The following is a 26823-nucleotide window of genomic DNA, read 5'->3' as shown; positions in this document are numbered from 1 at the left end:
ACTTTTACGTGTAGGCATTCTGTCAAATTCTAAATCAAGGTACATAAGTTATAAGGTAAATTTAAAAGAATATGTGATTTATTTGCTCATGACCTTTTGTTTTTTATATAAGGAGTTTAACATCGTGCCAGCATTCATACATTTTATTAATTTCATTGAAATTTAGTTGAAAAATCCAAATGGGCTATAAAAATGGTATTAAAAGTTTAAAAATTTATTAAAAATTAAGTGGTGCCAAGTTTATAACTAGAAAATAATAATTTTAGGTAAGCAAAGTGCTTCCAAGTTTTTTGATTTTATTTTTATTCCAAACAGCTGTTTAGTACTCCGATTTAAATTTTGTTTTACAATTATTCAAAATAATTTTGACGTGTGAAAACTTTAATTAAAAAATTAGTCGATATAACAATATCTATTAACAATTAAATGGCAATATATAAAAAGAAATATCAAAAATAAAATAATTTTTAATTTTTGCTCCAATTGTTTTACATAATTTTATCTCGGCCATCATCCACTGGACTTTGAACTGGTGATTGTTTTTAATTAATTTAAACACAATTTTCTAGGTATGTTTCTGTATTTAATAATTATTTACCATTTTTTAAGAATTGTTAAATAAAGTATTGCATATTATGTTGGTCTGCAAATTTCTATTTAATAATAAACCAGATTGATAACAATATTGATAAGTTAATGTTGTTGGAAGGTTGTTAGTCTAGTTTTGATATCGTGTCTCATTAAAATACACTTACTGACAGGTTAGTATCATTGTGGACAACTTTTTGTTTTGACTCGTTGGCGTTGTGGTTTGAAATTGTATTTTGTAATTCAGCTTCATGTTTCAAGTTTAATCTTTTAAAAGAAAATTAATTATTTCGAAACAATTGTAATATTTTTTCTGAAAATAATGAGATTTAAAAAATTTATTACATCCTTTAATTTTTGAAAATATTACCATATGTATATGTATTGTTTAAACAAAAATTTATTCAAATTAAAAAACTCGACGTGATAATTTATTTTATTCATCTATATTTTTTGTTGCGGTAACAATTTTGCAATTCATTGTTATAATCCTATTAGACTGTATCGTTATAGATTAAGAATTACAAGTTATTTAGATTATACATATGTATGTAAAATTTTGGAAAAGTTCAAAAGTTAATAGAGATAATTAATACAAATCCTAATTATAATATTTTTTTTAATACACATTCTTACATTAATATACATAATATTCTTCCTAGCTTTATATTTGCAAAATGTCTGACTCAACTGAACGTAAGGCTAATCCCATCAAATCTTTTTTGAGCGGAGGTTTCGGAGGCATATGCACTGTATTATCGGGTCATCCTTTAGATACTATTAAAGTATGTATTCTTGATATTATTCCAGACATCTAATATAATAATGAAAATCTATTGGAAAAGGTACGCTTACAAACTATGCCCCGTCCTGCTCCAGGTGAACAGCCCATGTTTAAAGGTACTTTCGATTGTGCTGCCAAAACAATCAAAAATGAGGGTTTCCTAGGCTTATATAAAGGTATGTCTGCTCCTATGACCGGTGTGGCTCCAATTTTCGCTTTATGTTTTGCTGGTTATGCGCTGGGAAAACGTGTTCAACAGACTGAAGGCAATACAAAATTAACATATTCCCAAACATTTGTGGCTGGTTCCTTTTCTGGTCTACTCTCCACTATTATTACTGCTCCCGGTGAGCGTATAAAATGCCTATTGCAAATTCAACAAGCTTCATCTGGGGCAGAACGTAAATATAATGGCATGGTTGATTGTGCCTTAAAATTGTACAAGGAAGGTGGCATTCGTTCTATATATAAGGGTAGCTGTGCTACTCTACTTAGAGGTAAGTTATTTATATTTCATTAATATCTGTATTCATTTCATGTAATGTCTCTAATACTAACAACACCAGCGTTACATTGCACTTTTCTTCTAATAAATCCAACCCATGAATCAATCATACATTTAACTTTTTTTATTGAAATTTCATAATTTACAAAAAATTTTAACGTTTATAAACAATAAAGAAATATTCAATTACCGGTTATGGTCTATTTGTCTAGGTTTATAGTACAGTAAATTAAAGATAACGAAAATATTAACGAACGAGACATTTTTTAATTTTAATATTATTACCAAATTGTATTAAATCTATAACGTCATTCTGTTTGAACTTTGGAAGCGCTGAAAACATAAAATGTATGATAATATTCATGATTTAAAAATATATTTATATCATGATATTTTTGTTTGGGTTTTCACATATACATAAGTATTTGTAATACATATTTTTTTTAAACTTTATTAAATCTTATTAAAAAGATATTTTTACTTAAAATTTTTGTACACGTAATATTTAAATGTTTCATCTTACTATTAAAAAAAAACGTAATTAAAACTAAAAACCTAGTCTTCCTTCCTATCTCCATTTCCCTTGAATACTAAATTTTATATTCTTATTGGATCACTGCACACTATGTTCATTTTACTTTTACTTTTAGGTGTCATTCGAAAGTTCAACTTCGTTGCTCGTCGCATTTATTTCATTTTTCTCGTCAAATTTAATAGTTTTAAAAACTTGATATCTCAGTGAATTTTCGTGCATATTCTTTAAGGTGTTTTTTATTTTTTCTTCCTTTTGTAATTGCCACATCATTCGATTTTGGAGATGATTATTAGAGTTTGTTTTCAATGGATTCTGTGGGGATTTCCTTTGTTTTCTCTCCTCAATTTTTTGCCAATGTGGTATTTTTTGACGTGTTGATGCTGTTGCTCGCAAATCAATATATTTCTGATTACATTGCATTTGTTTACGCATGACATAGTAAACACTTCGTCCCTTAAAATTATTGCATCTTGGTGCCAATTTTTTATTGAATTTAAAATTCTGAATATTGCGACAGGAAAGTTTTTTGCCAGAGAAGTAATCATTAATGCACCTTTCGGTGGGGGGCGCCTTTTCTTGATTCGTTATTTTAGCTTTCCAATTCATCATTTCACAAGAACATTTCCAAGGATTATTGTTAAGGCGTGCTAGTAACAACCTTTTTTGTTGGAAGAATGTTATAGGTAGCGCTTTCAACTGATTATCATTCAAATATATTTCCTCTAGGCTCTGTTGATCGTCGAAAAGTCCAGGGGGTATATAGGAGATATTATTTGTTGACAAGTTTATTACTTTCAAGTTTTTACAACCCATAAAAGCATCCATAGAAATATCCTTGATATGACAATTTGACAAATCTAATTCTTTTAGTTCGGAAAAACCTGCAAATGCGTCAAACTCCACAGAGCCCAATTGACCACGCAATTTTAATTTTTCCAGCGATGTTAAATCCTAAAATTATTATAAATAAAATTTATTAAATTTTTATTGGCATTTTTTGTAAATCTGCTTTTCTAACCTTGAATATATTTTGATCTAAACTTTGTATAGTTACATTATTAATTTCCAATATTCTGAGTCTAGTTAATTTTTTAAATGGCTGATTACCCCACAACTCTAGGGCAGTTGTAGTAGAACCAAAATACATTTCCTGTGTTTGATTCATGACCCAGAATGTGGCAGGAAAAATATAACGTATGGGATTGTAACGAAAATCAATACGTTCTAATTTAGGCAAAGGCGGAAAACTCAATTCAGTTAGTTTTGTTAAGTAGTTATCGCTTAAATCCAATACTTGCAACTCAAACAGGCCGGCCAAATTGCGATAGTGTAAATCGTTTATATTATTGTGTGCCAACGATAAGGTTTTTAATTGTGTGGCGCCAGATAAAGCAAATGGTGGCACGACAGCAATATCATTGCGCTCCAAGGAGAGATGTTGCAATTCTTCTAGACCCATAAACATTTCCCAAGATAACTCATTTAAACCACATGACTGTATGCGCAAAACCTCTAACTGTTTCCAACCATAAAATGAGGGCATTTGAGATTTTTTCACTTCTTCTTTATACACTTCGTATGGTACAATTTCCAGCTCTTCTTGCTCTTGTTGTTGCAATTCGAATAATAATTTCTTATCGTATGGCTTGATATTTTTATCCTCTACATTGAATTCCAAACTATTGAGCAATTCAATATTTGGTTTGTAGTCAAACACCTCTTTAGGATGCACTAAGTTTTTGGGTTTCTTAAAGATTTCGGAACCGATTAAAGTAATGGACTCAAAGTTGGCATGTTGTAGAAAGCTTAAGGGAGCATCTAGCAAAAAACGTAAACCACGATCTTGCGGTCCTCGAATTTCTAAAGTAGTAAGTTGATTTAAGGGCTTCAAGATACTGCTATTCACTGAAAAAAAAATAGTTGTGCTATATTTGAATTGATAAATAACCATATTGTGAATTACCCGTTTTATTCTTTCCTACTCCAGTGTACAGTAAAATTAAGGCTTGCATGTCATGGGGTAATGTTTTGATCAATTGTTCTGCGTCAGTATCCTCCTGAATTATACAAGTAGCCTGTTTTATAAAAGGATTTGTTAAATAACTATAGTCTCCTTCATAGGACGACTCATTATCCATTAAATCAGCATCAGAATCGTTGTTATTTGTTTCATTGTCCTCATTTTGCTGTGGTGATAAATATTTCTGTTGCATATAATTAATCCAACGTGATATTGGCAAATCCATAAAATGAGCGTATTGACAAACACAACCTTGTGGACATTGCGGCATGTCGATTTCTATAGCTGGAATGGAATTTATATTAACTTCCGTTTCCGGTTGTTTATAATAATCCATATCGTCGTCATGGTGTAGACGATGATTATGATGACGTTCCCGTTCTTCATGTTGTTGCTGTTGTTCTACGTTCTCATCATACGATGATGATATTATGTCATATTCATATTTATTTCGTTTTATTCTATTTTGCAAGTTTTTTCTATTGTTAGTTTTAGTGCCTCTATATTGAAATGTTGCTGTGATGCATATTTTCTGAAATAATAAAATATTTCTTTATTAATATTTCACTTTAATTCATATTTATGTATATGTTTGCTGCATCTGAACTTTATATAAGTCGCATACAAGATTTTTTTTAACATATATTTTTTTATTTTCAATTTATTGTTACATAAATATATCGTTATCTTTTGAATTTAATGCATTAACATGTTTAAAAATACAGATATTTTTATTATTTTTTACTCACTATACAAAATATCAATGTTAATATAAAAAACCACTTCATATTTTTAACAATTTTCCAATATAATATAATTTATTCAAATTTAAAATTTTCAAATATCAATTTTATATCTTAGATCAACATGTTTTTCCAGAAATGTTATTTTTAAAATAATTATGTCGCATTTGTATATCACAAAATGTTAACTCTAAACGTATATTATTATTGGCGTGTTGTGTTGAAAAGACGATATAAAACTAAATATGAATTTTGTGAAAAAACATAAACCGCCTCCACTAAATTACAAAATTAAAAAGATTAAACTCGTATAAGTCTTTATTGTATGTATCGTATATAAATATGAAGGAAATCGCGACGAAAAGGATGTTGTTATCAGTAAAATGTGTGTTCTTAAACATGTAGGCATATGCTATACAATCCAGAACTACTCTACATCGTATACATTTTATAAGTATTGTTTTTAAGTAAATTAAAAAAAAGTCTTGTGCATAAATAGTAATTAAAAATAATATGTCATATATACATATATATGTAATAAATATGTATGTATATACAGTAATACATATGTATATAATATAAATATATAATTAATATTAAACATGAAAATAAATACTATTATATACTGGAATTGTCATACTTACGCAAATCTATACAAGAGCAACGTTGTTATATTTATTTTTAAAAATTATTAGTCCCAGTTTAACTTTTAAAAAACCCATACCTTTCAAAGTTATACTCCGATTATAATTCACAACATTTGTTATTTTACTGTTGTATGTTGTAAATTGCGATTATGATTGACAACATTTATGTATAGTGTTGTATTAGTTTTTCTATGTGTTGTTAGAAGTGTTAAAAACTTACAACTGCCCATAAGCTGTTGTAATATTGACTTTATAAGTTAAAAAATGAATATTTAAAAAAATTAAAATTTTTTAAAATAAAATGGAGAAAAATTTGTAAGTATCATATACGATTTTTTTCAAAACAGCTTTAAATATAATTTTAAATATTAATTAGAAAAATAACTAATAAAAAAACAGATAGAAAAGTTGGTGGAGGTTATGACTCAAAATCCAGAAATAAATGAATAAATGGGATCAGTTTACGGTGCAATTAAATGCTTCGGGACTGTCAATTCGAATTATAGGTGTGGACTCACCATAAAGCTAATTTTAAAAGAAAATTAGCTTCAAACAGGAGTTGGTCCGTCCACGGAAGTCAGCTTGAGCCCGTTAAAGCAGAGCACTGTAAAACTTGTTTCAAGGCAGTCACAAGGCAACCCTAGTGAATCTGCAGTATTTAGACCTGAGTAACCTTCACCGATTGCTGAGGTGCACAGTACCGAAAAGCAATTACCAAAAAGAAGCAGGCGATCAAAAAATAAACTGGAGGACGATCATTTGGATGTGTTAAAAAATCAAACAAATAATCAGAAAGATATCTTGCGGACATTAAAACGTTTGGAAAAGAATTTATTGAAGAATTATGAAATAAAGAAAAAAACTTTTGAGTTAAAAAAGAAAAAGGCCGATTTGCAAATGTAACTGATTTAAGCCAAAATCGAATTGACAATTAAGAGAATTCAGGAGATGTGATATACAAATTTTATTTTAATATGTTTAAGGATCTACATAATCATTTAGATGACATGATTATTTTTTTGTGATATTTTTAAATTGTTCTTTTTTATGTAAACTATTTTTGAAGTGAAATAAAAATATTGAATATGATTACAGATATGAAATGTTTATACAAGCATAAAATTATTTCTAATATGTTGTGCAGACTCTTTCTTTTATATTTGTTTATGATCTTCAACTTCTTTTTCCGAGGCTAATGGCAATCCTTCATGATGTTCTATTTTTAAATTTTGGCTTAAATTGTGTAATGCGCAACACACGCTAATTTGCAGGAGCGCCTTTCAAATATTTGTTATAGTTATATCGTAAATGTAATGTTACGTTTTACTAGTTGGCTAAATTTTATTGAAAAGACTTCTATTGCTGAAACAAATAATTTGTTTACTTTTTGTAAAATCGCTTTCTATAATCCTACTATGTGTTGATATTTCTTATATGTATGTATATGATAACTGTATAATGTTGTAGATACATATATTTATACGTTTTTTTTTTGTGTTTTGTGGTTTGTAAGATAAATTTGATGTTGTACAAAGTCAATTATAATTAACATATCATACATGTGTGCTGGTTATTAACATTTCATATTCATTTACATCAAGTTGAGTCAAGAGAATGAATGTTTGTGTAAAATATAAAAGAAACATCAATTAAACCATATTTTCTCCTTAAGATTTGCCGGCTAACGGCTGTTACTTCTTGGTATACGAGTACTTACAAGAAGTTGCCAAAAAACAAAGTGGCAGTGATCAGGTCAGTTTAACTGCCACCCTATTTGCTGGTGGTTCTGCTGGTATCGCTTACTGGTTAGTTGGTATGCCTGCCGATGTTTTAAAGAGCCGTTTACAAACAGGTAAGTGTGTCTTTAATCTTTCAAAGTCCATATAACATGTTATTCTTTTTATATTAAGCTCCCGCTGGTACATATCAACACGGTATTCGTAGCGTTTTTAAGGAACTAATGCTTAAGGATGGACCTTTTGCCTTATATCGTGGTATAACACCCATTATGATTCGTGCTTTCCCTGCCAATGCCGCTTGTTTCTTTGGCATTGAACTGGCTAATAAAGTATTTAATAAATTCGCTCCAGATTTTTAGTTCCTTCGGTAAAAACGTATAGGATATTGTAACAATTTATATTTTTGTACATTTATCACGCATCTTAGATGTGCCCTATGTTTGATATTATTAGAATTTCAATAATAAGAAAAGGTGAAGACAAATAAATGCATATTAGTTTGTATTATTTGAATCTATAAACATTTTAGCATTATTTAAATTTTTAAACTTTTAAGAAGTTTTACATTGTTCTTAGAATGCATTCCAAATGTAGGGAAATATTTTTCAACGTCGTGCTCCACCTTCTTCTCTTATGGAAAGGATAACAGCTCATTTGTCGTTTTAAACAAGACCGTTTCCTTTTTTTAGGAATTTGTAATGACAGTGTACGAAAACTACTTCTATTTTTATAATTTGTTAGTTGTTTTCTAACGTTAGTACATCAACTTTTTAAAAAGAAAAAAACATACTTACAAAATACAAAAAACATATATTTCTTCACTACGTCAGTATGAGTTGATAAAACTTTAATTTTTAATTCAACAATTTCTTATAACCTTCTCTCAATTTTGAACCTGATCATCATAGATGTTCCTGCAAATGGTACCTATTTTGTAAGTTATGAAGCCATCACCAAATTGTTAGTAGAAAGTACTGGTTCTGAGTCAAAATTCTTTGCTTCAGTTTTTGCTGGTGGAGTTGCTGGAATGGCATACTGGATATTAGGCATGCCAGCCGATGTGCTCAAAAGTCGTTTACAAACAGGTTTATTTCAAGACAAATAAATAAATATTTTATTTCAATTCAATTTGATTTTAAACTACAGCGCCTGAAGGTACTTACAAGCGAGGTATTCGTGAGGTCTTTGTAGAACTTATTAAAACCGATGGACCTTTTGCTTTGTATCGTGGTGTTACACCGGTAATGATACGTGCTTTTCCCGCAAATGCTGCCTGTTTTTTTGGTATTGAATTGTGCAATAATTTTCTTAATTGGGTGGCACCTAATTTTTAATATTAAATCTCAATTTTAAAATTTTGTTTATTTTTATTTTAATCGGCATGCATTTTTTTATTTTATAATAATGTTAACAAAATTTTATTATAAAAATATAAAAGATACAATTAGACCATTTTGATTTTCAAATTGTTTACAAAATTGTTGAAGTTTTTTTTTTTTTAAATTAAAATATTTAACATTTTTGTATATTATTAACTAAACTTAAATTGTTACAATATAATTGTTTTTCTTAAATTAATGTTTTTCTAGTGGCATGTTTTAAGGATATTTAGATGTTATTACAATTTTGTTTTTATTTAACAAAACGCTTTTAATTTATGTTTCCTTTCATTATAAGTTTGGCTGCCACAAAAACATTTTAACAATATTTTTTGAAAATTAAATAATTTATTTTTTTTTTAAATTAAATATTGGAAGGAATTTATTCTAATCGATACAATCAATAAATATAATAGATATTTTCGGTAACATTTTTAGGCAAAATAATAAGATTATAAATTATAAATAATGACAATATAATTAAGGGAAATAATAAATAACTAAGCAATTTTTCTATCATGTGAATCAAAGTTGAAAACTTGTTTCATATTTTCAGTTTTTGATAAACTATAAGGCGATAATAACATGGGCAAAACGTTTAGCGCTTTTAGTTCTGGCAAACGAATGTTTAGCTGAAACAAATAATTGTATGTATAAAAATTGTATTGAGTGGTGTTAATTTGCCAATTGTTATATTTACCAAATCATCTTTTGGTTTTTCACTATTGTTATTATTTGTCCAAATTGGATCAATCCAAAACGGCATATTCTAAAATACAAAGGAATATTACTGACAAAATTCAGTAGAATTTAATAAAAAGACCTTACCTCTGAAGGAGGTGTGTCGGGCTTAGGAGGCTCATATATAGGACACATTTGTATATTGTTTACTAACTCGTATAGACCAGTTGAGGCTTCTGTGGTAATTGGTATAAAAGTAGGTTGATTTGGCATCGTAACAGCTTGTGGCGGTACTGGTACTTGTGGTGGCGGCGGCATCATCAGTGTTGGTAAATTTGTAGTTGTGACTTCCATAAAAGGTTGTTGTTGATAAATGTTACAACCATGACGACGGTCCCATAATTTGGAGGTGGGATATACTGGTGGCACTTGTTGCAGCTGAACTGAGTTTGTTCCATTCATTTCTTGTTGTGGTTGCGATTGTGTTGGTGGCGGCTGTAAACCGCTCATTGGATTGACCAAATTATTTACACTACCATTTAAATCGCAATATGAAGATCCTGAAGTATTTGAGGAGGTATTAAATGATTGATTAAACATCATGGAGGAATTAAAGGAGTTCTCCTTGTTATTTGACATGTTGGACATGGATGTATTAAACATATTGGAATGATGTGATGCTGTAGAATAAATCGACGAATTACTTAGGTTATTAAATGAATTGCCACTGGTATAATTTTTCGAAGAAGATGATGAAGATCTCGATGTCTGTTGATAATAGTTTGAAGAGTTGTGGGAGCGATAGTTGTTAGATGATGAGTAAGAGTTATTATAGGAGGAAGATGATGATGAATCCGAAGACATAGCACGAGTCTTTGCTGGAGGCCCCTGGTTATTGGAATTACGATTATTATGATCACTCAATGGGGGACGAGATGGACGTACACTTTTTTGTTTGTTGTAGGGTAATTTTAATGATCCAAACATATGCTTGTGATTAGCATAGAAAGATAGGCGCACTAGAAGGAAAAAATTGAGCATATTTTTTATAAGAATAAAGATTATGAAACTTACTCTCAGAATTCGGTACCAGAGTAATTTCCGATCGTTCTTGTGTTACACCCAGATTTATATTGAAAATATCTTCATGTGCTGTTAAAATTGAAAATAGATTTGGATAGCCAAATTCAAATGTTGTACTTATTGTACAATCCAATGTCGTTTTAATATCATGCACTATCATAGTTGTGCGCTGCTCCAACAGACGTATAACATTAATCAAAAATTTCATAAATCCGGACATGCTTACATGGGAAATGTTGTTTTCAGTAGTTATCTAATAAAAAATAAGGAAATTGTAGAAAATTACTTTAATTACTTAATTGGTTAACATACCTCAAGAGCGTGCTTCATGGCTCGTATAGTTGACTCTGTTGTGTTTTCCTTAAATTTTTCATTAAATCCTTTTATGAATTCGCTAAGGGTTAAAGATTTATTCAATTCATCGGGGGACACCTGGACTTGCTGTTCATTATTTTGATTATTTTGATCAAATTTTTCCACTTCGTGGGCTAAAAGATATTTGCTTGCTTTATAACAAAGATTACGAAAAGCGGTATCATTATTGTGACAAATAATCCATTTGGAGTCATCTTTTTGAAAGACCTTTAAGAAAAGTTAAATTAGTAAAGTTAAATGATTAAATTAAAGTTAAGTGATTTAATTAACCTCTACATATGGTAATAATTCGATCGCTTTTGAAATGTCTTTAACTCCTAATGATTGAGGTGTTATTTGATAACCATATTTCTTTTTGTGCAACTTCATAACGTCCTCCAACTTTACAGATGTTTTTGAAGAACCTGTTGTTTTAGCTATAAGTTCCTCTATTTGTTCCGAAAAAACTCTTCTTGCTACCTTGGCAGTTAAATAAATTTTCTTGTCCTCATCATTAGTAAGCTCCATTTCGACTACACCATGTACCGCTTCCATAAGATCAGCTAATTTTTGAAAGCCGTAATCACTCAAACGACACTGATAACCAAAGTGATAGTGATAAGAGCGAACAAACTTCTGAAACAGTATTGTATACTGTGGAGCATTACGAAATAACTCTACTATTTCTCCCGCAAAAATACACGTTTTTTCCAGTTCACTAGAAGTTTGTTTACGCTTGGGAATCGAGATTAGTATGTCCTTGCCATTTTGTACTCTGGAAATTACGACAATGTTTGAATTAACAAGGCCATCTAATATATCATCAATATCACACACTCCATAATCGGTAACATCAAAGGTTCTATTCTGTGTTTGGGCAAATATGGTGGGCAATTGCGAGAGCAGTACCGATTTATTGCCGTGTGCACGAAGAACTCTTAACAGATCTGAAGTAAAACGCCGAATTTGCGTGCGATGTGTTAAAGTAATCTGACGATTTTCCCCATCACCCATAATTTGTACCACGGCCGACAGAGCTTCGAACAGCTCTATGAGTTTGGTATAACCATAATCAGCTACGCGACACTGTTTACCAAAGTGGTTATGATAAGCTGGTATAAAACGATTAAATTTCATAGTAGCTTTCGGAGACATTTTCACCAGTTCTATAACTTCACGGGAAATTTGATATAATGGATCGGATATAGAGTTTTTCGAATATATCTGATTCGAAGATCCACCATTTTCCTTGTTCAATTCCAACCAACCCAATATTTTAATTCCGAAATTATTAACGGTTATTTGTATGCCCTGGACACAACATACCAAGTGTTCCAAATTAACACCATTATCATTAGGTGTGATTTGAGCCTTTAATTGTCCCTCAATGCAATGTACTAGGGAAGCTACCGGTATATCGCCGGCATGATTTTTCAACAGAGGATGTATAATTTGTTGTATTTCAGCTATGGTCATAAATACATTTGGTAGGGGTTCAATTTCTTGCTCAGCCCATCCCTTATGTTGTTCTCTCTTAAAGTGTATGGTACAATACGGAACACTATGTTGTAATCCCTCCATTAAGGGAGAACTTTCCAAAGAATTAACTAAATCTGGATGTAAGGTAATAAATTTCTCTTCATTATTATCCGAATTAATAATACAAATGTCCTGCATTTTATAAAGATCCAAAACGCTAATAGAGGTTTTGAAACGCGATTGAAAAAGTTCACGGAACTTATACATGGGCAGAGTATAACAAGGAACATCCTATAAATGGAAATGGTTAGTCAGAATCTTTTTAATCTTTTGTCATAAATATTACATACTTTTAGTAGTCCAGCTACTTGACATCTTAAAGTGTTTATTTCAGTCAAAGAAGAATCACGTGTATACGACACCAACATACGTTTGTGACCAATTTTCTTGCGATGTAAATTCGAAACTACTTGTTTCGCAAACTTTAAGTGCAGTACGAGATTTAAAAAAGTTTCCATTAATTAGAAAGAGAATACATTTTTGTGTTATTTCATTAAAGCATGATATATACTTACGTACAAGTCTGGGACCGTTACTTTAGCATATGAACTACCCTCGAATGTTAACGAAACTACAGGTGTTATAGGTTTCAGTTGATTTAGAAGGAAATTTCTTAAACTAGCTTCATCCATAGAGAAATCAAGATTTGTTATTTGCAAAGTGACCGTATCATTAGGGTCACCAGCAGTTGTATACGTTTGGCTAGTATTATATGGTGTTGAGGTCATGACGGTACCACCAGAGCTACAAGAAGAAGTTACAACCGTTGCTAAAGAAACAGATGAGCTTTTATTATCGGTAGTCGATACATTTGTGGTGACAATATTGGGTACTAATGATGAAGCTACAGCATGGGCATATGTAAATTCCGATGAGCCAGCAGAGCATTGCGCTGCTGTAGTCGTAGCCATGGAATGTGAATGTAAAGGTGCCTGAACTGATGCCGAAGGTAACGGTGCAGTTGATGTTATAGTTTGACCCAAACCGGGTGGGCATGTTTGATAAATAGGAGTAGCAAACTGATTGTAACCAGCACCGTTGGTTAAAACAGATGTTGAAATAGCACTTGTAGTGTGTATGGGTTGATGTAGGGTCGAGGAGTTTGTGGTGTTGCAGCGATTGTATGGCATATAACGATTCCTTTGGTAACCATATGATGAGCCATTAGATTGATTTGGATAATAAGCCTGGGTGACCGATGTGTGATTGCTGTGGTTATGTTGATTAGTGTGCGACTCATGTGTCGGTACGTGGTTGGTCATCATAGTATTGCCTCCATGCATGTAGCTACCAGCACTGGTGTATTTGGTCATCAATGAAGATGGTATTACTTTATTTGTGTAAATATGATTGGGTTGATGACCATTGCCATTCTTACCACAAGCACCTCCTCCTCCAGCACCCCCAACATTATAATAACGATTTGAGTTACGATTGTTGTTAACATCCACTATGTTATTTGCCACTGAGGCTGGCACAGTTGTATAATAAGCATTATTTGTTAAGTAATCATAATCTCCATTTAATTGCTGAACGCCCACTATTTGATTGATGGGATGATGTGAAGGCGCCTGCGCCTGTGTCTGACCGACATTGTAGTTTATGTAAACGTTGCTTGATTCATCTGGATGTATGCTAATAATGAGACAAACATTTTATTTGAAATGTTTAACCAATCGTTTGTGGGGAACAAAATTAAAATTTAATATTAGGAAAATTGACATACCTATAGTAACGTTCTGCCATTGCTTTAATTATATAAAATTTTATTTGATTTCATGTAGAAATTGGATTGTAGGATTTCTCATAAACAAATAGTTAACTGGAATATGTTATAAAGAAATAAATTACCAGCCAATAAATTATATCCATAAAAATAAATGTTAATTTGCTAATAATATACCCCTAGAAAAAATAATAGATAACGGTTTTCGCGAAAATTCTAATATTTAAAGGACTTAAAAAAGCATGATCAAACAGAAAAATCTAGAATTTGAAAAACGGAATTAAGTGTTCCTTTATTAAAATATAAAAAAAAACATCTATAAAGTTATAAAAGGTATTTTCAAATGTTATAGCACATCTTTTTTTTTCATTTACTAAATTTATAAACTGTGTAAAATCCCTATTGGATCAGAGAAATTTAGATTTTTATTTGTATCTTTCCTTCTTAAAATACATTTAAATTTATATTTTATTATTATTTTTTTAATTTAAATTTGATAAAATTTAAATTATAAAAATAAGTTTTATCAGAAAAAATATCTAACTGTAAATTATAAAAAACTCACGCCTAAATTTAGTATGATGCAAGCTTTATAAAACAGAAAAGGCGCCAAAATTAGATTCTTTTTTTAGGTTGTTTTACCTTTTTTGGTTTTATTTTTTTATGTATGTATAGGTATATAGAATAAAATAGTTTTAAATTATATATATATAAAATTTATATTATTTATTAGAAAATAATCACTTGTTGTTTAGAAGCAATAAAATCTTATTTATTTAACTAGTTTTCATTAAATTTAATATTAATGAATATTTTCCATAAAAAGTTCCTTTTTAAACTTAAATATTTTTTCTCTTAAAAATTTAAACTATTTTGCACAAATATTTTCAAAGACGCGACAATTTTTATTTAAAATATTGGATTATTTTGTTAAATATTATATGTTTTAGAAAATTATTTGAAAGATTTTTTTTAACACAACACCAGACATATAATATATAATTTGTTTTCTTTAAAATGTTCACGTTTTAACTTTGCGCGCATTATAGTCGTTGTGTCGGTAGAGAAATATTTGAAAACGGTAGCTTATGTGATTGATTTATACCAAGAGAGTTAAAAAAAAAATTGATCCAAGAGATGAAATAAAAACATAGAAAGTGTTATACCGTTACAATTGTATTTCTATCTCAATTATGTCAAATAAAATATAGTTTACATTGGAAGAGAGTTTTTCTCATTACAAATTATTCTTCAAATGCACTGAGATAAAAATTAAGAATTTTAGAATTGTCTAGAAAAATTGCATGTTATTGAACACTTCCTTAATATTTATAAAATAATTAAATATTCACGTTTAAAGTAATAATCCCTTTTCAAAATGGTCTAATCTAACACTCATATCTTTGGGAATGTTATGAAAATTTACAAAATCTATCTAATAATTGCTGACGAAAAAAACATTTTATTAATGAGTTTATCTCATACATACTAAGTTTTGTACATATGTATATTAATGGCTTTTCTAAAGCCTTTCTGATAAGAGTTTTATATTTCTTTTTCACGAAAACCATTTCTTAGTCTTCATACTCAGATACTGTTGATATACTCGTTGCAAAATATTTAATGTTTTTTTAGTATTATTAAGGTGTAGGGGACCATAATACTAATATTTCCAATTTTAGAAATTTGTTATGAATATAAATAATGTTTAATGCAGTCTGGTTTAAAAACATAATTTTACAAATTTTTGTAAAATGTATGGTGTATTTACCAAATATTCCTATTTTAACGGGCATTTACCATTTCTACATATTCATTAAAATTATCAGATTCTAGTCAGAAAAAATCGAATAAAAATGATTTACTCAAATACATAAAATTAAAGTAGTTTAAAGGTATTTGCCAAAATGTTCTATCAAATGTATTTACAACTAATAAATAGTAAAAAAAACAGAAATATATATTTTTTTAGAGATGTGTTTTATTATCTTTTCATTACTTAAAAAAAGTGTAAATATATACACATGATAAAAACAGTATATTTATGCATTTATCTGTTGGACTTGGCAACACGTTCCAATTCATCCTTCTTCTTGATGGCATAAGAGTTAGAAGAACCCTGGAAATAAAATAGAATGAAGAAATGATAAATTTAAGTTCCACAAAAAAAATATATTTTTTTTCTATATTATAAAGAAAAATATGTATAGACATATGAAATGTTGTTCTACGTTTCTCGGGCACATTGAAATGTTTAATTACTTCAAGCGCCAGGATAATAAAACAAGATTGCTCTAGTCTACAAGCGAGACTATAGCCATTTGATTAAAGTAAATGGCACAGCATTAGAGTAGACATAATTGTTACATGTTCATTTAAAAAAAAGTTTAATATAAATAAGTGTAGTTCTACGTTTCTCGGGCATATCGAAATGTTTAATTACTTCAAGCGCCAGGATAATAAAACAAGATTGCTCTAGTCTACAAGCGAGGCTATAGCCATTTGATTAAAGTAAATGGCATAGCATTAGAGTAGACATAATTGTTACATGTTCATTTAAGAAGACAAAAGGATTCATATAAATAAGTGTAGTTCTACGTTTCTCGGGCACATTGAAATGTTTAATTACTTCAAGCGCCAGGATAATAAAACAACATTGCTCTAGTCTACAAGCGAGGCTATAGTCAATTGATTAAAGTACATAACACAGCATTAGGGTAGACATAATTTTTAAACGTTCATTTGAAAACTAGTTTATAAATATACAGATTTTGGTAAATGAAATGTAGTTCTACGTTTCTCGGGCACATTGAAATGTTCTATTACTTCAAGCGCCAGGATAATAAAACAAGATTGCTCTTGTCTACAAGCGAGGCTATAGTCAATTGATTAAAGTACATAACACAGCATTAGAGTAGACATAATTTTTAAACGATCTGTAGAAATTGTATTATAACTTGATTTAATTAGATTGTTGATTTTCACTTTATTAAGGTTTATATCTTTGAGACGATATCCTTAAGAGGAATAGTAAAACATGGGGTTTCCTATGGTCCTTTTGAATACCAAAGATAACTTTAAATGTCATCTGAGGTTTTAGTCAAGGACTTAAAGAATACTTTTCTAAAAAATTCTTATATAAATGAACGTTTATTTAGAAATTTTTATGTAATTTGTTTATATTGTTGATTTTCACTTTATTAAGGTTTATATCTTTGAGCCGATATCCTTAAGAGGAATAGTTAATCATGGGATTTTCTGTGGTCCTTTTGAATACCAAAGATAACTTTAAATGTCTTCTGAGGTTTTAGTCAAGGACTTAAAGAATACTTTTCTAAAAAATTATTTTTTTTTGTGATTTTACGTTTCTTGAGCAATAATCCAGTCATGAAATGTAAAAAATTATTGCTAGGATAATAAAACCTTTTCTTGTGTACAAGCAAGGCTATAGAAATGTATAGACATGAAACTGCATTAGAGTAGACTAACTAAATTGCTTGAAAGATAAATTACCTTAGCAGCGTTGATCAATTCATCGGCCAAGCATTCAGCAATGGTCTTGATGTTTCTGAAGGCAGCTTCGCGGGCACCGGTGCACAACAACCAAATAGCCTAAAAAAGTTAAAAATATTTTAATAAATGTTTCAAGTCTCATTAGATAAATTAATATTAGTTTTATTGCATAGCATGTTTAAAGATTTCTTCAAGTTTGTGTTGAATAAACATCAAACTTATTAAAAAAGATTTCTTTTAAATTTGATCTAGCCCAGTAGCATAACCTTACATTTTTTGATATTATAATGTAAGCAATTAACCTGGGCTTATTTATACTGAAATGTATCTTTATTTCATACATTAAATGCCAATTAAAACAGCTAAATAATGCTACGGATGAAAGACAATTATTGGGTTAAATTAACTTTTTATAGCCAGGTGTTATAGTCCTTTAAACACTTATAGTTTTAAAGGGTATTGTACAAGGCATAGGTAAGTTTTTATATATTTGGTAAACAACTTACTTGGTTGACACGACGGAGGGGCGATACATCGACGGCTTGACGACGTACAGTACCAGCACGACCGATACGGGTAGAATCTTCACGGGGGCCAGAGTTGATGATGGCGCTAACAAGGATCTACAAAAGAAATTAAATAAAATTAGTTAATTTCTATTAAAGATTTTGTTCAAAAATATTAAAAAAAAATATATAGAAAATTGTGCTTTAATTTAAAACATTCATAAAACAGCATTTTTTTAAACTGGTTTATTTACGCTTAAATTAAATTATTTTAATCTTTGTCTTATTCTACCTGTTTGACGAGTTGATTACAATGTAATTCTCGACAACAGTTTAGCATAAGACAGAAAAGGCATTGTAAACAATTTATAAAGTGATTGTAGGACTTACTTGCAAAGGATTTTCACCAGTCAACAAGTGAATGATTTCGAAGGAATGTTTGACAATACGGCAAGCCATAAGTTTCTTGCCATTATTGCGACCCTTCATCATCAAGGAGCAGGTCAAACGTTCAACAATGGGGCATTGAGCCTTGCGGAAACGCTTGGCGGCATAACGACCAGCAGAGTGAGGTAAATAACGGGCGAACTTCTCCTTGACGGAGATGTAATCTTGCAAGGAGATGTCATTGACGGTAACATCATCGCAAGACCAGCGACCGAACAATTTAATTTCGGGCAATTCAGTGGTGGAGACAACGTTGGTTTCCAACAAAGTCTCAGCACCCTCAGTCTCAATTGGAGGTTGCTCCTCAAAGGTTTCGGTAACGTTCTCAGCAACTTCAGCCATGCTAAATAATTAGAAAAAAACATGTTATTAGTCACAATCCTTTAAGAACGCTTTAGATAAAAAGTTTTTTTTTAGAATTATATGGAATGTTGTTTTTCACTTTATTAAGGTTTATATCTTTGAGCCGATATCCTTAAGAGGAATAGTTAAACATGGTGTTTGCTGTAGTCCAATTGAATACCAAAGTAACCAACTTTAAAGCAACTAAGGTTTTAGTTATGGACGGAGTCACTAATATTTAATTCGTTGCAGAATAAGGAAAATATAAAGTTTTAAAATATCGGGAAACCACACTACACACATTTTATCAACACTTTAGAATTCTGAGTTTAGTTTATATTGTTTTCTTTTATAATTTATAGTAAATTTAAATCTTTTATTTACACGTGTAATTTAGCAATTCAATGGGCGGAATTTATGGTCTCACATTTTTGACATTTCCACTTAACCTCATTTTTTCCATTAAAATCTTTAAAACTCTTTTCACAACTTTAACGTTTAAATTTCATAAACTTTTGATGATACAATGGTGTAGAGAAGTTTGGAAAATATTTATTCATCATTTTATATCGATTTAATAGCAAATTTTCAATAAAAATTCTTACTTTTTCACTACGAAAAATTATCCCCGATGCAAACAGCAATGGCGTTCGCCAGAAAAAGAACATGTTGACGCAATGCTGCCAAGTTTGTGCGCGCTGTATCCGGTTGTCAAAACTGTCAATTGATTGTTCGATTAAATATGGTACTTTTCTGACGTTTTTTAGCGATATGGTAATTTCAATTTCAAAGTGTTATTTGTTAAACAGAGATGGCGCTATGCTTTATATAAAAATAAATAACTTGTAAAAAATAATTAAGTATTTTTTATTTATTTTAAAACTAATTAATATTAGATGATACATATCTTTTATTTGTATAATTCATTAGACTAGTTTATGATTTTGCAATGATTTAAGAAGAAAATGTTAGAAATTATAATTACAAGATTTTTTATGTTTTAAACTACGATTATTCACATACATATGTATGTACATATGTTTGTGTTTCACTACTTATTTGTAATTAATATAGCCTTTTATATTTTCAGCATGATTGCATCTTATTGATGTAAAGCCCTTTTTACAGGTTTTTTTTCTCATTTTTAGGAAGTAATTCTATTGCTAGCAGATGTGATATTCGATGCAATCATTAAGTACAAATAATACTTCCTATCTAAAGTTGATAAAACTCGAAACTGCTTCATCATTTAATACAATTAAACGAGCGACCTCACATGATCTCAATTTTGAAATTTATTAAACAAAATATAGGTATAAGGTGTTTTGGAAATTAGTAATATTTACACTTTACCTTGTAATTACTTTAAATTTTATTTTTCCATTAATTTTATAAACAGAAGTTGTAGAAAAAATTATATATTTTTAATTTCAACTTGAAGCAAACAAAAAGTACGTCAGTGTATTGATTATAATACTTATAGGTAATCATAGATTATTATTGAATTGTGTTCTCTTAAAAGTTGATGATTTTTAATGAATTTTAATTACAGATTTTAAACGAAAATTTGTAGTTGATACTTTACAGTAAATATTTTATAATATGTTAGAAATTCTTTATAAAAAATTACAAAATAGCTAAAAAAAAAACAATTGTAATAGTAGTGAAAACACGTAATTTTGAACACATTTCGTTAAATTATTATATTATTTTTTAATTGTTTACAAATTCTAAACATTCCCTATGTACTTTGTAATCACAATTAAAACTTACATCGCTAATAATTTATGAATTTGTTCAGTAAGAAAAAATTAATTGAAATATGTAAAAGTGATTTAATAAAATGCTTTATTAAATAATTCTTTAAAAGGAAATTTTGAGGAAAACTTTAAAAGAAATCTTTAAATAAGTGTTTTAAAGTATTTATTTTCCTTTTTTCAAAATATACTTCTTTTAAATGATTGATCATCAATCTCTGAATTTGGTCAGTTTTGGTCTGAATTTGGTCAGTTTTTGGTGTATCGTGTCCTAATTATTGTAAAATCTAAATTTTTTACCATATTAAAGACCTGGTCTTCTGGATTTTGACTTTTTTAAAATTGTATCTTGTATCTTGTAAAATAGAGAGAATGTTAGTTATTAATATGCCTTTTCCGTACTCGTCTGGGTGAATATTTTAAATAAATTTTTATAAGTGTATTTTAAAAATCAACAAGCTTTAAGTTCCTGCCCATCATTTTCATTATCACTAAATCTAACAGTAATTTTTTAATGTTTACATTTATTTTTTTAAAAATAAAAATACAACAACAACTAATTACAAAACCATTCACACTTATTAAAACGTGAGAAACAAATTGAACAAAATTATATAAAAAATATTGATAATCTTTCATTGAACTTTGTTAAAATAGATTTACTTACTTACTGTCTATCGTCATAAAAATAATACAAATTAAAAGACAAGTCTACCTTATTACCTACACATGCCTAATTATGGAAAATAATTTATAGGAAATCTCCAGTGACTTCATCTGTACATAGTCCCAGTCAATTTATATAAAAATATTAACCTCATTTAAATGCTTCACTTAATATGTTGTTTAATTTACGTTTCTTTTATAAATATTTTAAATGCAAGAAAATGATTAAGTACCAATATTAAGGACGTTCACAGTAGGCGTTTATTACTTAATTATATGGGTTAATTTTTAATTATTAAAAAAAATAGGTTAAACCTTAAATAAAATCCTAGTTTTTTAGTTGAGAAGAATATTTGCGTAATACTTTTTTTTTTAATTCTAGGTCTAGGTTATTAGTGTTTTGGTTTTTTTTAATTATCACGCATATAGTGTCAGGTTAATTGATATTTATTTAATAATTAAATTAACATTGTCCCAGTAGCAACAAAATATGTTGACGCCATTGGGTTATCATTTCACATGGGTCTTAAGAGCAGCCTTCATAGCAAAGACAACCTCATTCTTAAGATTTATATAATATTTTTTGTTTATAACCAAAACAAATAATTTCTTTTCCTTATTATTACATTTTAATCACGGGAAAAACAAAAATATGGACCACTGACGGTTACAATGTAGACCTAAATAATTACAGTTTTACAATTCTCTATGGCTTTATAGTTCTGTTTTTTTTTTTTTTTTGAGAGAGAGTTGTTTGAAAAGTATTTTTATTAGATGCATGAGTATTTTGTTAATATATATTTTTTAAATAATTCATTAACATATACCAAGAAATGTCTTATCAATTAATTAAGTTGTGTATTATTTTAATATAAGTTCGGCATAAAAGTTGAAAGTATGGTTCGTTTTTTTCTGTGATTAAGTCTTGATTAAATTTCTACTTGAGTATAAATAAATAATATTTAATATTTTGATTTTAAATGTGTGATTTAACTCAACGACAAAGAACACTTAATTAAACAATAAACTAAAAAAACTTATAATTTTTATTGAAAAAAAAGAAAAACGAAAATTTTTGTGAAAATATTTAAGGCTGAATGCTACAACGAAATAAATAAAGTTAAAAAAGTCCTTCTTAAAAATAACAATGATACTAATAATAAAATGTAAGTTTAAAAAAAAATTATACAAAATTATAATTTACCAAAAATTACAAAATACAAATTATTAAATGTTCCTTTAATTCTAACTTGAGCTAACATTTTATTAAAAAAATGGAAATAATTAATTAAGCAAAATAAGCATTTCTATCATTGTTTTAAAAAAATGAGAAAATAAATTTTTATTTAAAAATATTTATTTTTCTTTTAATTTTTTTATTTAAAAAAGATTTTATTTCTTTAAGTGTTATGAAAAATGTGTTTAAGTATTAAAGTTTAAATATTAAAACAAAATTTCTAAAAAAATATATATTCAACTCTTGATCACCGGAAATGATTTGGTATGTATTTTTCAATATATCACAGTATCAAAATATACAAAGAGTGTCAAAATTGGTACGTACTTAATAAAATTAACTAACATACTTTTAGGAGAACAGAAAATAATTTTGTAAATATATATTCCGAATGTGTTATAAAATAACTTTGCTGGTAAGGAAAAATTGTATAGTGAAATTGTGGAATAGAAATACTTGTGGAAGAGCAATACTCCTTGGCTACGTCCATGTCAAATTTTATACCGATCGGGTCAGACGTTTAGAAAAGAGTTTAGATATATTCCGCCTCTAACCAAAATTGAAATCATGTACAAATGAATTTACTATTTTAGTACTCCTACATTTACAGTCGTTATTGTAAGGGTTGTGTTACTGTTACCGTGGGCTAAAATCATCAAGGTAGGCGCTCACATTAATCATTGACAAATCAATGTATCTTAACAATTTTTCAGTTATTTTGATTCAAAACTTTTTATCGGTAGACCCACATAATACAAGAGAGTTCTGTAATTTGACATAAGAAACTATTGAAACAAAATCTACTTCCACTAAATTTAATTAAGATTGGTCCACCATTTACCCTATTCTTCCAAAGAGTTCAGTCCATAATTAAGCCAACATTACATCATTAACACTGACATATTACAAGGTACATAAGTTTCGCTTTAGTCTAATATAACACTTTTAATTGTTTCAATTAAGTTCTTTATTACTATTTACATTTAGTCATCGAACCCACTACTACATGCTGATAGGGACAAAAACATCTATGTATTCTAATTTCTTTATCTTGTTGTAAACAACTTTCAAATGACAGCAGAATGCAATAGATTGAAGGAACTACTATTATAAATAAACACAATTTATACATTTATTAAAGTTGTTAAAGTTTTTCCCAATAATTTTGCTTTTACATTACTGTTGTCAATTTTCAGCATAATTTGATAATTTTGACACGCGTATGTCGTATATATTCATTACATACATACATATTTATAATATTAGAACAAAGTGTAAAATTCATTTGATTTTGTAATAAATTAAATAACACAAGTAAGTGTTATATTTCAAAACACAATCTATATACATATGTTGTTACGTCCAGGGGTCAAGGTGGCTTCCCGTTTTTTTATTTTTATACCCTACATAGTTCTAGTAGGGAAGGGTATTATACATTTGTGCTATTATTTGTAACGAACAAAAATATTGTCCTAAAACATGTCAAACGTTTCAGAATCACTTTCAGATTCGATGTGCACACTACAGATCTTTGGGATAACCCATAGATGAAGTCTATTGAAAATGGTTGAAATCGGTCCATTCACTTATCGATCTATACAACTGTGTCACCCGAATAGGTCTGCTGAGATTATGTTAAATATTTTAGTATCTCTACAAAAAATCGGATAAACTACAGATTTTCGAAATGGACGGCATTCAATTGAAACTATCTAAAGTACTCGAAATGAACAGTAGATCAATATTTCACTTATAAACACTAGTAACACGATTTAAATTATTTTTTTTTTCTAAAAAAAATGGATAATATAGGGTCAATGATGACCAGTATATTACCCATTTTTTTAGAAAAACACTTTCTTTATCAACTAATTGTAAAAAATAATCTAAATTTTTAACATACTCGCTGCTGTAGGGAATCATTTGGTCAGCCATGCCTGACTATACATTATTACTTGTTTATATAAGCCTTGATAATTTTACATTTAACGATGTCATTACAAAATGTTCTTAATATACAAAAGAAGTCTATTTCATATTGTTTGTATTAAAAACTTTAAAAAATATAATTTAAATAACTAAGTACTAAGTTATTTGTATGTGGTACTGAATGGTTTGATAAGTTTCATTAAAAAAAACTAATTCATTCATTGAATATTTAAAAAAAATATTCAGCTGAATTTTGTAACTGTTGTAAAGTGTTATCTGCAAAGCGGCAGATTTGAAAATACTAAATACAAACATAATATTTTTTGTGATGAAAGTTAATTTTCATTTTTTTATGGTTTATACAAATTTTATCTAGGAATAGCTTTTGATATGCAGACCCAACACAGGCGGTGGGTTTAGTTTAAACTTTTCAGTTTGAAAACTCAATGTCAGTATTATTAGTTTTCTAAAGTTCTTTAACATTTTATTTATCATGTTTTGCTACAACATCCTTTAATAGTTTTTTTGCGTTGTTTTCGTTTTGATCTTTTGAAAAACAAAATATTTTCTTTAGGCAGACAAGATTTTTTAAATACAAAATAACTAACTAGTCTTAGGTTTGTTTTCAATTTAATCTTTTATTTTTTTTTCTATTAAATATTGATTGGTTGTTATTGTTATTTGTATGTTACGTTAAAATACAAGTATTTATTTATTAATATAATGGGATTTTTGTTTCTTCTTTTCTGGTTTTTATTTATTTTTATTTGGGTTTTTGTAAAACGCAATTTCTAATATTTGTTTTGTTTGAATTTTGAGTTTTTTTTTTAAATACATATTTGAAAATTCTAAATTCTAACGTATTTCTGCGCTTTGAATTGGAACTGTTTGTTTGTGTGCTCATGTGTATTAAAATTTTATGCTTTTGAACTTTTGCTTTTTTTATATGTTTAAGCAACAAAACTATTATAATTATGCCTTTAATTAATTTTGTTTTAAAAAATTGACGTAAGTGTTTAAAAAGTAGACATAAATAAAAAGTTTCAATTAATGTTTAAAAATTTAATTATGTGGATAAATAAATAAACATTTTGTAAGACGAAAATTTATGCAGTTGTTGGGTGGCGTTATTAAGTTTTTTTTTTAGTTTTGTTTCAGAGGAATTTAGGCTAGAGGCCTAAAATTTAAAAATATTTAATGAACCTTTTATGATCTCATATCGCTTTTGCAGATTAATGCAACAGTTCCACAACACTTCTAAGAAATCTCTCTAACACTTGAAAATATTTTGTATTAAAGAGCTGCTCTATTAATAAATACTATTTATTTAAAATCTGATATAGAGCATATTTGATCGAAGTTAGTTTCTGATGTTTATGATTGAGTTTATGATTGATAAATTTATTACGATTTTAAAGCAAAAAACTTTATGAAATTTCTAATTAATCGATTATGACAAACCACATTTTAATTTGCATTAAATAACGTGTATAATAGAATTTTCCTTTTATATTCAAATGTATTAAAATATTAAAATCACTTTAGCTTTAAATTGCTCCAATAAAATTTGTTATGTATTAACAACTTAAGATATAATAATTTGTGTAAGAACAATTAAATAATAATAATAAACAGTTTTTATTTCCGCGTTTATTTTCAATAAATCAAATGCAAAACAATACTACGCATAGTTTTGTTTTGATAAAAAAAATATAGTAAAAACCCACTTACTCATCCATACACAGGTTTCAAAATTTAGTCCGCAAAAGAAAAGAAGTTTTGCGATTAAATAATAAATTAATCTTTAAAACACACTACTCGTAGCAAGTAAGAAACATATAAAGCAAATATTTCATGTTGTGGGTCATTGACTCTACTGATTTTTTTTCTGCCAAAGAATCATTTTTGTTAACTCTATAGAAATAGTTTCACTTTCAGAATTAACCATATTTGTTTTAATGACACACCAGTTTAAATTTGAATGACAATAAGTATTAGCAAAATAAACATAAATAATTTTATATTAATGTATATAAATTAATCATTAAAATCAATAAAATATAAATATTATTACCAAAAAAAAAAAAAACGTTAGAAAACTTT

At 28.4% G+C, this 26823-nt stretch overlaps 5 protein-coding genes, 1 long non-coding RNA gene and 7 other non-coding genes across 16 annotated transcripts in view; 2 read left to right on the top strand and 11 right to left on the bottom strand.

The window, feature by feature from the left end:
* The first annotated feature begins 344 nt into the window (after positions 1–344).
* LOC111675281 (congested-like trachea protein) lies at positions 345–8941 on the top strand. Of its 3 annotated transcripts, none has more exons than XM_046956614.1 (5): positions 345–569; positions 1251–1373; positions 1434–1869; positions 8470–8646; positions 8708–8941. In XM_046956614.1, the coding sequence occupies exons 2-5, from the start codon at positions 1266–1268 to the stop codon at positions 8893–8895; spliced, it is 909 nt and encodes a 302-aa protein (XP_046812570.1). In that variant the 5' UTR covers positions 345–569; positions 1251–1265; the 3' UTR covers positions 8896–8941. The 3 variants fall into 3 exon arrangements, with proteins under 3 accessions (XP_046812570.1, XP_023291787.1, XP_046812571.1); XM_023436019.2 differs by lacking the exons at positions 8470–8646; positions 8708–8941 and adding exons at positions 7495–7674; positions 7733–8082 and having other exon boundaries at positions 359–569; XM_046956615.1 differs by lacking the exons at positions 345–569; positions 8470–8646; positions 8708–8941 and adding exons at positions 1029–1049; positions 7495–7674; positions 7733–8082.
* On the bottom strand, positions 562–1248 carry LOC124421436. Its single transcript, XR_006941658.1, has 2 exons — positions 959–1248; positions 562–901 (listed from the first exon to the last, which is right to left on the bottom strand). It is a non-coding gene; the product is annotated as an uncharacterized LOC124421436 (long non-coding RNA).
* LOC124421435 (toll-like receptor 3) lies at positions 1987–5687 on the bottom strand. Its single transcript, XM_046956609.1, has 4 exons — positions 5182–5687; positions 4376–4964; positions 3431–4317; positions 1987–3363 (listed from the first exon to the last, which is right to left on the bottom strand). The coding sequence occupies exons 1-4, from the start codon at positions 5218–5220 to the stop codon at positions 2524–2526; spliced, it is 2355 nt and encodes a 784-aa protein (XP_046812565.1). The 5' UTR covers positions 5221–5687; the 3' UTR covers positions 1987–2523.
* A 327-nt stretch (positions 8942–9268) lies between the features above and the next one.
* LOC111675277 lies at positions 9269–14462 on the bottom strand. Its single transcript, XM_046956553.1, has 9 exons — positions 14324–14462; positions 13113–14232; positions 12888–13019; positions 11350–12828; positions 11017–11286; positions 10696–10957; positions 9769–10640; positions 9641–9709; positions 9269–9572 (listed from the first exon to the last, which is right to left on the bottom strand). Exons 1-9 carry the CDS (start codon positions 14341–14343, stop codon positions 9441–9443), a joined length of 4356 nt encoding a protein of 1451 aa, XP_046812509.1. The 5' UTR covers positions 14344–14462; the 3' UTR covers positions 9269–9440.
* A 1822-nt stretch (positions 14463–16284) lies between these two features.
* Positions 16285–19857, bottom strand: LOC111675298 (40S ribosomal protein S5a). Its single transcript, XM_023436036.2, has 5 exons — positions 19737–19857; positions 18733–19132; positions 18343–18459; positions 17837–17935; positions 16285–16442 (listed from the first exon to the last, which is right to left on the bottom strand). Exons 2-5 carry the CDS (start codon positions 19129–19131, stop codon positions 16374–16376), a joined length of 684 nt encoding a protein of 227 aa, XP_023291804.1. The 5' UTR covers position 19132; positions 19737–19857; the 3' UTR covers positions 16285–16373.
* On the bottom strand, positions 16541–16684 carry LOC111675303. Its single transcript, XR_002762503.2, has one exon. It is a non-coding gene; the product is annotated as a small nucleolar RNA psi28S-1192 (small nucleolar RNA).
* Positions 16722–16865, bottom strand: LOC111675308. Its single transcript, XR_002762507.2, has one exon. It is a non-coding gene; the product is annotated as a small nucleolar RNA psi28S-1192 (small nucleolar RNA).
* LOC111675302 lies at positions 16908–17051 on the bottom strand. Its single transcript, XR_002762502.2, has one exon. It is a non-coding gene; the product is annotated as a small nucleolar RNA psi28S-1192 (small nucleolar RNA).
* LOC111675309 lies at positions 17105–17248 on the bottom strand. The gene has a single exon (XR_002762508.1). It is a non-coding gene; the product is annotated as a small nucleolar RNA psi28S-1192 (small nucleolar RNA).
* Positions 17286–17440, bottom strand: LOC111675305. The gene has a single exon (XR_002762505.2). It is a non-coding gene; the product is annotated as a small nucleolar RNA psi18S-1854 (small nucleolar RNA).
* Positions 17497–17651, bottom strand: LOC111675301. The gene has a single exon (XR_002762501.2). It is a non-coding gene; the product is annotated as a small nucleolar RNA psi18S-1854 (small nucleolar RNA).
* On the bottom strand, positions 19209–19364 carry LOC111675307. The gene has a single exon (XR_002762506.2). It is a non-coding gene; the product is annotated as a small nucleolar RNA psi18S-1854 (small nucleolar RNA).
* Positions 19858–22551: 2694 nt separating the features above from the next.
* Positions 22552–26823, top strand: part of LOC111675275 (scavenger receptor class B member 1) — a 35536-nt gene continuing 31264 nt past the window's right edge. The window contains exons 1-2 of one of the 2 annotated variants that reach the window (XM_046952319.1): positions 22554–22720; positions 22960–23055. Coding sequence is in view for 1 of the 2 variants with exons in the window: in XM_046952314.1 (XP_046808270.1) it covers positions 22702–22720 (19 nt within the window). In the remaining variant the exon portion in view is untranslated. Of the gene's footprint in view, positions 22721–22959; positions 23056–26823 lie in introns of both variants that reach the window. The other variant, XM_046952314.1, reaches the window with a different exon arrangement.

Source organism: Lucilia cuprina, chromosome 2 (assembly GCF_022045245.1).
Source record: "Lucilia cuprina isolate Lc7/37 chromosome 2, ASM2204524v1, whole genome shotgun sequence".
In the NCBI taxonomy this organism is placed as follows: domain Eukaryota; kingdom Metazoa; phylum Arthropoda; class Insecta; order Diptera; family Calliphoridae; genus Lucilia; species Lucilia cuprina.
Note: the sequence above shows the minus strand (reverse complement) of the source record. Positions and strands in the feature narration are given on the sequence as shown.

Coding starts and splice junctions, on each gene's coding strand:
- LOC111675281 (XM_023436019.2), top strand. CDS start 1,266: ATGTCTGACTCAACTGAACGTAAGGCTAATCCCATCAAATCTTTTTTG. Junction 1,870..7,494: donor CTGTGCTACTCTACTTAGAG/GTAAGTTATTTA, acceptor TTTCTCCTTAAG/ATTTGCCGGCTAACGGCTGT. Junction 7,675..7,732: donor AAAGAGCCGTTTACAAACAG/GTAAGTGTGTCT, acceptor TTTTATATTAAG/CTCCCGCTGGTACATATCAA.
- LOC124421435 (XM_046956609.1), bottom strand. CDS start 5,220: ATGAAGTGGTTTTTTATATTAACATTGATATTTTGTATA. Junction 4,318..4,375: donor AGTAGGAAAGAATAAAACGG/GTAATTCACAAT, acceptor TTTTTTTTTCAG/TGAATAGCAGTATCTTGAAG. Junction 3,364..3,430: donor TAGATCAAAATATATTCAAG/GTTAGAAAAGCA, acceptor TAATAATTTTAG/GATTTAACATCGCTGGAAAA.
- LOC111675277 (XM_046956553.1), bottom strand. CDS start 14,343: ATGGCAGAACGTTACTATAG. Junction 13,020..13,112: donor TAACGGTCCCAGACTTGTAC/GTAAGTATATAT, acceptor CTGCACTTAAAG/TTTGCGAAACAAGTAGTTTC. Junction 9,710..9,768: donor CCGACACACCTCCTTCAGAG/GTAAGGTCTTTT, acceptor TTTGTATTTTAG/AATATGCCGTTTTGGATTGA.
- LOC111675298 (XM_023436036.2), bottom strand. CDS start 19,131: ATGGCTGAAGTTGCTGAGAACGTTACCGAAACCTTTGAGGAGCAACCT. Junction 18,460..18,732: donor CTGGTGAAAATCCTTTGCAA/GTAAGTCCTACA, acceptor TTTCTTTTGTAG/ATCCTTGTTAGCGCCATCAT. Junction 17,936..18,342: donor CCCTCCGTCGTGTCAACCAA/GTAAGTTGTTTA, acceptor TAACTTTTTTAG/GCTATTTGGTTGTTGTGCAC.